This window comes from Eurypyga helias, unplaced genomic scaffold, assembly GCF_000690775.1.
Source record: "Eurypyga helias isolate BGI_N326 unplaced genomic scaffold, ASM69077v1 scaffold5117, whole genome shotgun sequence".
Lineage (NCBI taxonomy): Eukaryota > Metazoa > Chordata > Aves > Eurypygiformes > Eurypygidae > Eurypyga > Eurypyga helias.
The window spans coordinates 1-11,067 of record NW_010262194.1 but is presented as its reverse complement, the minus strand read 5'-3'; the positions used below and the strand labels follow the sequence as shown (position 1 = coordinate 11,067).

Below are 11,067 nucleotides of genomic sequence, written 5' to 3'. Positions count from 1 at the left end.
AAAGAACATTTGCCCAGAAAATATCCCATATCTCAAAAAAAAAAAATTGTGTCCATTTTTAGAATCTAGTTTCTGGTTTCAAAATTAATATAAAAGCTTCTCACTCCAACCTGCAATTCATTGTTACTCTCTGGTTCTGGTTGAAAGCAAGCTGGACAAGAAGGATCAGGTGGGCCATATCCTGCCTTCACAGAGGCAAATATGGGAGATGAGCAAGAGCGACAGAGCTTTGGAAGGAAATGAACCAGCTCATTGACCCAGCTTCACAAAACCCTCTAGGAGCCCAAGTCTCTCGGCTAACACCATTTGTATATAATCTCCCTCTATAGGCACTCAGCACATCCCCCCGGTGCATCAGGGCTGCTTTCAAATCTGTCTCTTTTCCTGACACACACATACATGCCCCAAGTTCAAACTTGTTTTTGAAGCAATAAAGAGATGCAGAAAAATTGTACATTTAAATGACACGGCGAGGTGGCCAAGTGTGAAGCAAACCCATCTCTCACATCTTTCATTTAAAAGGATGAGACAGGACAACAGAGAGCCTACTGCAATCCCTGTGAAGAGGTCAACGTCAAAACTGGGCCGTGTAATTTGCCATTTGAGAAAACAACAACACACAAATAGGAAAACTCTTTGGACCTCTCCTCATTAGGCAGGGAAACCATTTCACAGAGGCAGCCTCCCCCTGGGAAAGAGGAGAGGGCAGCGAGAAAGGCAAGTGAACCGACACGAGATTGCCACCACGATGCGTGACCCTGTGGCAACCGCGTCCCTCCGCTCCGCAAAACGCTCCGAGAGCACCGCTGCCCACGGGGTATTGTGGGAGAAAGCCAAATACAACGAGGCAGGCAAAAATGAAACCTAACAGCCCACGCGGAAAAAGGAGAGTGAGGGATTTTCCCCTGCGACAAGATGCCGAGTAGCACTTGGGTCTGGCCAGCCTTTCAGCCAATTTATTCAATCAGCTTAGGCTATCAAGGTGGCAATTGCGTCGCTTTTGTTTCAGGACTGAACTGCTGCGGGTCAATCCACCCCAAGCAAACCTGCTTATTTGGTTCATAGATGTTCAACACTTAAAGCTTATTCAGCTGTGCGAATGCTAGAAATAGCACATGGGGCTCTCAGGGTGAGACGCAAGCCACCCGGGACAAACAAGGCTACTGAGCATCAGCATGTTGGGCTCCAGCAGAGATAGCTACCAACTCCCTCTGCACCCCAGATAGCCCCAGAAAAACAGAAAAGAGCGGAGAGCCTGCCAATACACATTTATGAGTTCATATATTCATGCCGCCTAATCATATACTCTTTACTTTGCAATGCCACCCTCCATGAGAGAAAGCAAGCTGCTCTCTTGGGAAACATCTCCCACAGAGGACAATGCTGTTCTCAGCTCCCATTAAAAAAAAAATGAGAGATCTGGATGTGCTGCCCATGTCTTGGGAGTCTGCCCAAATGTACAATGATTCCCTTCTAGCAGCAGTGAAAAATATATACTGTGTAATCAACAGATAGCTAAATCATCCAGTTCAACAGCTCTTGCACCAAAATGATTTAAAAGATAATATTCAGTTGCTGAAATTCTTCCTGCATACTATCTGCAATGCCTGAGAGACAGCCGTAGCTAGACTGGAGATATTATACTGCTGCTGTTTTCCTTGTTGTCTAAAACGTAGCTTTTCCTGCCAAAGACAAGGGAGCTCAGAGGACACGCATGAAGAGTGCATGGTATCCACAACCATCCCCGTGAACCCCTTGGCCAGTCTGACATGGGACAGCATCAGGTATTAATGCCATCAGTGTTAATGCCATCAACTAGGGTACCAACCGTTTGGGCTGAATTTGGGAAGCCACCAAGAATCCCGTGACTGACGTGACAAGACTCGTTTAGGACACTGATATGCCAAATCTCCACTAACATAACATAAAATGGTCAAATTAGTGTATAACCAGATTCCTTTCATGTAAGCAATACAGATTAAAAGCAGCTGTGAAAGTAATTCATTTTGTCCATCCTTAGAATATAAGTCATTTTCCCTATATTTGTAGAAGAAAAGCTAAATATTACAACACAGGTTAGTGATAGTTCAGTGGAAATAAAAGAATTTGAAAACCAAATCCAGATAGAAAACTTCTATTTGCCTAAACCTATAGAGCTGAAATTTAGCTATGGCTCAGTTCACCTGCTCAAATGGGAAGTATATGGCCTTTTGCTCCTGCAACAACCACCACAGTCAGCTCAGCAGCCAAAATAGAGACGAGTCTGTATCTGTTAGAGAGCACTCTCCATTTCCCGTCCCTCCTCCTTCTTCCCTTCTCCTTATCTCGTCCAGCAACATTGTTTTCTACCCCATCATACTCTCTGGCTATTCTTCCATAACCTCTTGTGCCTTCCCTAGGCACCTATATTCCCCATGCACACAATTTTTCTTTCTAGCCTTTATGTTCTGCCACAAACTGCTAGTATTGCTTCCACAGACCTGAGTTTCCTAACTAAAGATGGTTATTGATGTACAGTACTAGTGTTTTAGTGCAGTAGCAGAATCAATAAACCAGGAAATACTGCTTTGTCAGATTTTTTCCAGCGCATGCTGGGAAATATTTTTACTGCCTTTGGATGGTCACAGAGCTTTTCTTTAGAGATCACACTGGAGCATGAACTGTCTTCCCTAGGAAGAACTGAAGCTCTCCTACCCTCTAGTGACTGGAACAGAATAGAGCACAGGGTTGACACTCTTCCCCCCTCCTCTCTTCGTCTTTTAAACAATACTTTCACTTCTAACTCAGTATCATGCTTCAGCACCTCTTAATTTTATTTAAAGGATGCTAAGGCACATGCCAGAGTCTTGAGAACTGAATGACCTGTCACTATGGCTTAAAGCTAAAGGTCCAAAAACCTGTATGTAAAAAATTTATTCAAAATGCAGTAAGAGATAAGGTACAACAACAACAAAAAAAAAAAAAAAAAAGACAACCACACACCACCAACCTCCAGTGACAGCAACCAAGACAGAAGTCAGGCTATCCTGGACAAAAAAAGGACCAGAGTGTAATATCCTGGCTTCCTTTCCCAGACCCTAAAGCCAACCAGCATCAAGAGACAGCTGTGTGTGCATGTGTGAGAAAAAGGGGTAACAAGCTACACTGGTGGAGTGGGGGCCCAGTAATTTTCAGTTTTAGTTAAAAACCTGAAGTGCTGAGGTCTTCAATTATTCTATCACTTTCTGTCACACGGCATTCGGGGATGCATGGCAGCTCTCCGTGCTGAGCTCTGCAGGAAGGGCTGCATTAGGCCTGGAACCAGGGACTTGCTGAGCTGCCATCCAGCTCCAAGGACTGTACTTCACACCTCTTCTATTGACAAAAATATGCTGCAATACCTGAGAGGGTTGGCTTCTCTACATTGCACACCGCAGTTAAAATGAGTAGAGCAAGAGAAGGTTAATTATTCAATTTATTTAGGCACAAACCAGTAGTTATATAGAGAAAATATCAAGATGCATATGTGTTCTCCTAAGAGCCAAATTCTGCTTTTCAGAAAGTTAGATTGTACAGCTGTCAAGCTGGGTACTGGGGCCTGCAGTTTCCATATCATTGTTATTTACTCAATAGCAAATTAAAGCTTTACAGAACAAATAAAAAGCCACAGTCTGTTTCCCAAACAAGTTAAAGTCTAATACAAGACTGAGACAGTACAGGAATATAAAAGTAATGGAAGCCTGCAGGGATACTACAGAAGACCAAGGAAAGCAAGTTATGCAGATAAGTGGCAACACACAAATCTTCCAAACCCTGTTGCAGAGATGGTAATGAAAACTGCCTGCTCGGTCTCCATCCCAAGAACAAAAGGTATTTCAAACCCCAGGAGCAAACAGAAGAAATAACACCTCACAAAATTCCTCTTGTGGCAAGAGGTGACCCAAACGATTAGACTGGGATCCAAGAGACCCATGTTCAACTCCAGTACCAACTACCAGCCACCTTCCAGACATCCTTACACAATTCAAATTCTCTACATCTCCTTTGGTTGGCTGAATTTACACCCATTTCCTTAGTACAGACAGTTTTTCTCTCTTTCTACAACTTTTTCCAGAATGGGTTCTTACTGTTGCTTGTCATTAGATGCTAGCAGCAATTTCTTTTCACACTAATAAATAAATAAATACCAGAGTATCATAGGTACCACATTAAGACAGGTTTACTCAGATTTTTCCTACATTTACCCTTCCTGTTTCAGAGGAGGGCACAGATTTTGGGAGAGGATTTTTTTTTTTTTTTAAGAGAAAAGAATATAGATTACCTTACATGAAGTTCTCTTCTTCCGACTTGACCATCTCTGTTCATGGGTCCCCACCATCACACCAAATAGAACCCAGAGAGAGGAGATGGGGACGGAGTAAAATGGAGAAAGTGTTTAGTAAAATAATTCAAACATCACTCAAACATCGTAGGAAAGCTTGTTACTAAGTAGGGGCTGAACCTACGACTGCATTTATCTACTTCCCCTCTCTCATGAAACGTAACAATCAACAAGCTCAAAATACATGCATTGCACCAAAAAAAAAAGGAAATAAAAAAATAATCAAGAATAAAAAGTGGAGGGACCCAGACCCATTAGTATGAAACATGACTTATACTTTAGGTGCCATCTGGTTCTACAGTTAGCTAGTTTTAAAAGGAAAGAAAAAATCATCTTGCTGTTAAGTGCTAATGTGGACAGAGCCATTTCACTATTCTGATTCCACTGGAAATGGCTAAGCAATTTGCATTTGAAATATGAGGGCTTAAAACATCGTGTTTAAAAAAAAAAATTACAGCGTGCACCAACTCTTCTATAATCTGCACTCTGAATGTTAACTAAGCACCCAAGAGTACCAAAAGCTGCTTTAAACCATCATATTTTCTGTCTCACTGGCTAGGTCCACTTCAGTCCATGCCTTCCTAAACATCCCGGAATAATTCCTGAGGTTCTTTTGGCTAAACTGCTGGTTTTTGCTAAAGCAACTTTATGTCTTCACTTGTCCTGCAGCCCAGTGACGTGTGCGCCAACACCACTCTTGTACAAGTTAGAGGGGGAATTCACATCCCAGATAAAAGCCATCTCATAATATAGATACATAAATACAACAACGGTGTTTTGAATGTAGTCATTAAGCTTTTAAATAATCACATATTGAGGTAGAAATATCTCTACAATTATGTTAATACTAGGATTTTACAATTCTCAAAAAGGCAACTATTTGAAAAATAATGAATGGCAGACATCCCACATTAGCTTTTTCATATTTTGATTTCCAACCCCTTGAAACATTCATGCTTCTATAAATAATCCCTTTCAGACTGAATTCCATACCTATAATTCAATAATGTGCTGTAAACAGCAACTTTCGTACTAGACTATAGACAGGGCTTGTAGGAATAGCTCTGGTTTTGGAGCCAGTCCAAGTAAATGCCTGATCTTGGCTTTTCCCCATCCTTTGCTGGCCAGAAGCAGGATGAGTTTGCCAACACAGGTATGCTCCACACTCTGTGTAAAATGCTAGCAGAGTCAAAATAGGAAAACAAAAGAACAAAACCACATGCAGCACCTGAAATTTGAAAAGTGTCAGCTTCACTTATGGCACTCCCAGTCTCTGCCCAGGTTCTCCTGGGTTTCCAGCACCACTAAATGCACCATATTTCAGCATCAGGAGCCAAGTTCAATTGAAACTGAGTCAAGAAACTGTCAGTGGCAAAATCAGGGTTTTTACAAGTGATCTTTTCCTCTTGGCTGGTGTGCTCCTCTGCAGGATTGGTGCTGTTTAAGTATTAAATTCAAATGTCTGCTTTCAGATTTCACATGTATATATTTTTATATTGTCAAAAAATAAAGGAAGAAAGAACAATTTTTTTTAAGTATTACACTCCTAAGTGGAAATCAGAAAATAACATGCTCTGGAATAGCACTCACAGCAGGTATGGTTCGTACATTCACTTCGGCAACCTGCACGTGGCAGTGACGGACACCACACCGCTGATGCACCGAGGGCACTGCCACTGCGCAGCTCATGGCTACGAGACAGAGCCATCCAGCTACGGGTGTCTAAGCAGCTCTTACCCAGTTAAATATGTGGCTTTTTTTCAAGTTATGATCTATCTCAATTTCAATATTGAGCCTCAGAGGAGGAAAATAAAGGTGGTGTTTCCAAGTAAATCAGATTAGGCAGGCTCTTTCCCCACACCCTCTGCACATTCTGGCTATAAATCTGATTTCCTAAGCCACTTACATTTCTCTTGAAGTCTCCTTGCTTGACTGCTAGACTCAAGTTTAATACAATCACTCCCATGTCATCTTCTAAACTGTTAGGATCTTCCAGTTTTAAAACCTGTTCAGTAGTTCTACAAGAGAGAAGGAAAAAAAAAGAAAGAAAAAAAAAAGAGATGTGCATTTATTGACTCCAGTTAACTCGAGTTCATTATTAAAGGTCACGCTGAGCTGTGCAAATTTCAGCTTCTTGTCTGAAATTCACAATATTGGGTTTAAATGTTAAAACAGGAAATCTGGAGGGTTCCTTCTTCGTTCTGACAGAATACACCACCCATTTAATAATGCAGCCTAACATCTACACAGCATTACTGAATACTCATAACTCTCCATATGCAGATGCATGCTGAACTAAGTTGCTGCCACCTCCACTTCACAGGGAAGAAGAGTGGCAGAGAAACTCATCCAAGTGAATTTTCTAACATTAATGGCTGGGAATCAACTTACAATACATGCATTCTGCCTTATCTCCACCTGCCTTAAAATCTCCTCCCATGACTCAGCTCGCTTTCCGAAAATGGGAACGCTGGTAGTGCCACCAGATTAATATCTCATTGATAAATTCATTAATTTTTTTAGAAATTCAGATACAACCACCACGGGAGCTATAACATACCCACACAGGGAAAACTCATTTTCTCAAAAAAAAAAAAAAGAAATGTTGCACAGCGAGGAAGTATAAAAGAACTAAAACTTGAATTCCTGGCTTCCAGCTCCACATTGAGACCAAGCAGCAGCAGACAAAAGGCGCAGGGCTTGCCTCCGCACTAAATCAGGGCCAGATGAGCTGCTGCGGGGGGAGGCTGGAAACGGGGCGCTCGCAGCCAGCCAGGCAAACTGCTCCCCAGCCCAATGACACACAGAAAAGGGCACCCCATGCTCCGCGGAGCTAAGAAGGGGTCTCAACTTCCCACCTCCATAAATTATGCTGGTGTAGCTCTCCCTAAACAATGCTGCATATAGAAACTCTTATCCTTATTCCCAGACATGAAAAGGAATGGATGCCTTCTGCTGAACTGGGCTCATCCAGGTTGGATTTGAATCTGGTACGTAACGCTGGATGAAAACGTGTGTACGGGATTTATCTCAAGCCATTTCTTTTAAAATGTGCTCCCCACCCTCCTAGCAAAATAAGTTTTCATGAACAGACAATTCTGAGCTAGAGCAAAAGCATTTAATTGTTTTCCTATGTTTCTCAATTAAGCTGCGTTAATAACCTTTAATTAAACAAACATATTACCTATTGAGTTCCAGTTCAGCAAGTGCTACAAATGCCGAACCCATGAAGTCTGAAGAGGTTAAATCTCGATCGTACACCTGGTAGCAAAATAAAATAAATATTTCTAATTATCACATCATAAGCCAGATTTATCCCGGCTGATAAAAAAACAGATATTTTAAGCCCTTTCAGTTCAATTTTGTATTTGAAAGATCAAAGCCTAGATATAATTCAGAGAGAATTTTCCACCTCCCTGCTTTAATTTGTATTTTTAACTAAATATTTAAACAGCATTTTGAAAGTATCTTCTTAATATTATGTAAACAGAGACATGCGTGCTGCTCTGGCTTGTGCCTGTTCCTTTATGCTCTGCGCGATAGCATAATGAAACGCTGCACAAAACCCAGGTACTTCTGGTTACAGATGTTTTGGCAATTAACGTTCACAACTGGTAGCTTGTGGTTCTGGTAACAGTAACGTTACTCATAATGAGAAAAGGCTTTGCTACTTGTCACAGCTGCATCCCAGGTAATAATTCTGTTCAACCCAGCCAAATTACAGTCTTGAAAACATGCTTATGAAACCACTATTGATTTCACTGAGTTTGCACAAGCATGGTAAGAGTGAGCAGAATTTAGCTCCCCAGCTTTAAACATATCCAGTCAAGGAGTTTTATTTCAGCTTGGGTTTTTTGCAGATGGAAAGCAAAACATGAGAGTAGAATCTGGAAAAGACGTGCATTTTAATTTGAAATCGCTGAAACTCTTAAACTGAATTGTGCTTTATGTTACATTGCTACAGGGAATAAAAATCAACACATTTCTGAAGTTGAAAATAATTGCTTAAAAAAATATTTATCCATCTTCCAAAAATCTCAAAACAAAGCTTACCTTGATCCAGAGTTTTTGATCGAGGGTCTGTACGGGCAGCACAACAGTCTCATCCCAAACTGGGTTAAGGTTCTTGTAGACTACCTTACTTTTGTATAGAGTTTTCCCATTCAGTTTAATCTTCACATACGGGTCACTTGTACCTGTGATAATTAATAAAAAAATACATTAGTACTGCCCCCGCATAACCCCACAATATTAAATTGTATTTTCAGAAAACAATAAATAACATTAATAAATGGCAATGACTTATTTTATGTATACATGCATATACTTAATTACCAACATAAAAATTGCTAGTTAATACAGGAAATCTATTGAACAGAACCAGAAAGTTGTCCGAAAGCAGGCAACAAAAATTCTTCATACTTTGCTTGATCTCCACTGTGCTATTGTTAACAAATGTTAATCATTCTTTAGTAATTTAGTTAACATTTTAATTTGGGAAAAGAGCAAATAGAAGCAGGGATGAGGACAATTTACAGGCCAACTAACAACACAGACAGTGCAAGAGAGAAAATATGATCCTGTGACTACAAATATATAAAAAGACCAAAACTCAAAAGCGTTGTAACTTGGATAGGAGCTCCAAGGAAACCAGTAACAATAGCGAAAATAGCCATCAGGATTTCATCACTGGTGTCGCTTGCCAACGTGCTTAAAACCAAACTTGAAGTTTCAGTGAAAAAACACTGACATTCACCAGCTCAGGGTAAAAACCACACACAGAATAGATCCTGTAAAGACAAACAACAATATTCAGGTAACACATTCTTTTAATCCAAGGGGCACATTTTGCCAAGGCAATAATGTCCCACATTTTTATGGAGCAGATGTCCATGGCGAGAGCACGAGGCTCATGCCACTCGGCAGCAATAGAAAGACTTGCAGCTGTCAAAGGAAAAGAGAAGAGGGAATCAACTTTTTATTATTAAACCAGTGGCATCTGCATCAACATCAACCACCGTGCAGGACCTCAAACAAAAGGGGAACAAGGTACACAAATGATTTAACTAGATAGTTGATTTACTAATACATACGGACTTTGCAAAGAAAAAAAAATCTCACAAGCTGCAAATAAAGGAAAGAATAAAACTGAGGTGTAGCAGCATATACAACTAACTGATCCCAGGTGCTGTTCATCTGTCATATTCAATATTGTCTGTATTATACCTTATATTTGGAATTAATTTTCCCTCCTAAAAGTTTAATTTCATTAGAAGAATAATAGCTAAGGCAATGGTTCTGGCTGCCCCAGGCCTGCAGTGTGGGCTGCCAGCAGGGAAAGACTGACTCCTGTACCAGATTTCACATATTCAGAAAAAAAAAATCTGAGCCTGTTCCCACTGAAATACTGAACGGGAAAAAAAAAATGTAACTGCTCAGGATAACCCAGCGTTAAGACAAACACTCAGTCTTGTCTGTAGCTTGGTGAAACAGTGAGAACATGAAAAATCCATATTGAAACATCAGAAGCTCTGGTCAGTGTTCTGTGAAGACAGACTTAGACTCAAGAAAAAAAAAATAGGTATGTGTTAGCATCTATTTGGATTTACACAGTTCTGTGAAGAACTGTGCTCCTGGGACATATGGAATTATTTTTAAGAATTACAGGAAGTTTTTATTTTGTTTTAATTTCAAAAGAGAAGAGCTGTAGAGACCTGGCCCAATCTGTACATAAAGGACATTTCAGTCACAAAAGGAAAATATCAGTTGGTTTTCATACGCTACCTGCAGCTGATCTTTTTCCTAAATACTAATTGCTGAAATCAACCCCTTTCTGTGAAAAATGCTGCAAACTTAAGAATTTTTTTTTTCCTTCTGCTCTAAGAGAAAATAATAAATAAGGGCCTGATCCACAGCAAAGGAAGTCAGAGGGCAGCTTCTCATTGTTTCCAATGCATTAGGACTAGACCTTTCCCTAGGATACTTATTAGAACTATGATTTTACTCTTACATAAAATATATGGCTTAAAACCAGCACACTTTTCACAATGAGTGGGAACACACAGATAAATCATAGCCTCACAATGTGGGCAGCAGCCCCCAGAGAATGCAGAAGTTAAGAAATAAGAGCATTGAACAATTTGGTGTTAGTTTCTTTCAGCTCTTTAAAAACAAATGACTGACTTATTTACAGGATAAGGAGGAGCAAGCTGCATTATTAAAAAAAAAGACAATAATATCAATAATAATGTCCACAGCCCATTCTGTGCATGAAATAGCAATGGGCCAAGACAAGGAAAGCAACTGATGAAATGAAAGCATGAAGAGGGTGATGGAAGCAGGTGGTCTATGGCCATTACTCATCTGCTTTTGGCACAGAAAACTCACGAGCAAGAGCAAAACCCAGAGAGAAAGAGGAAAAAGAGAAAGCAAACAGCCAGCAAGTTCAATGCCTACAAGTATAAAAGTCCAAGACTTTTCTCTAAGGATGGAAAGGAAGACTAGAGCTAAGCAAGCATCCCAATTGCATTATTGCTCTGAAAGCTTTCCCCGTTCTTACTCAGTAAAGGAAAATACAAGAGGGGGAAGGGCTGCCTAGCAGTGCTCATGTGAGCCAGGCTTTAGCATCATTCCAAATAAATATATATATGAGAATTATTTCCTTCATATTTACATATATTTATCCATTTATATATATATTTATATAT

The 11,067-nt window shown here is 40.2% G+C and overlaps 1 protein-coding gene across 1 annotated transcript in view; it reads right to left on the bottom strand.

Annotated features, from left to right (window-relative positions):
• Positions 1 to 8,556, bottom strand: part of MCTP2 (multiple C2 domains, transmembrane 2) — a gene marked incomplete at its 5' end in the record, with an annotated part of 83,567 nt that extends 75,011 nt beyond the window's left edge. Inside the window, 4 exons of the mRNA XM_010155606.1 lie at positions 4,301 to 4,336; positions 6,267 to 6,378; positions 7,545 to 7,621; positions 8,414 to 8,556. Coding sequence (XP_010153908.1) covers positions 4,301 to 4,336; positions 6,267 to 6,378; positions 7,545 to 7,621; positions 8,414 to 8,556 — 368 coding nt within the window. The remainder of the gene's footprint in view (positions 1 to 4,300; positions 4,337 to 6,266; positions 6,379 to 7,544; positions 7,622 to 8,413) is intronic.
• Between the last annotated feature and the right edge of the window lie 2,511 nt (positions 8,557 to 11,067).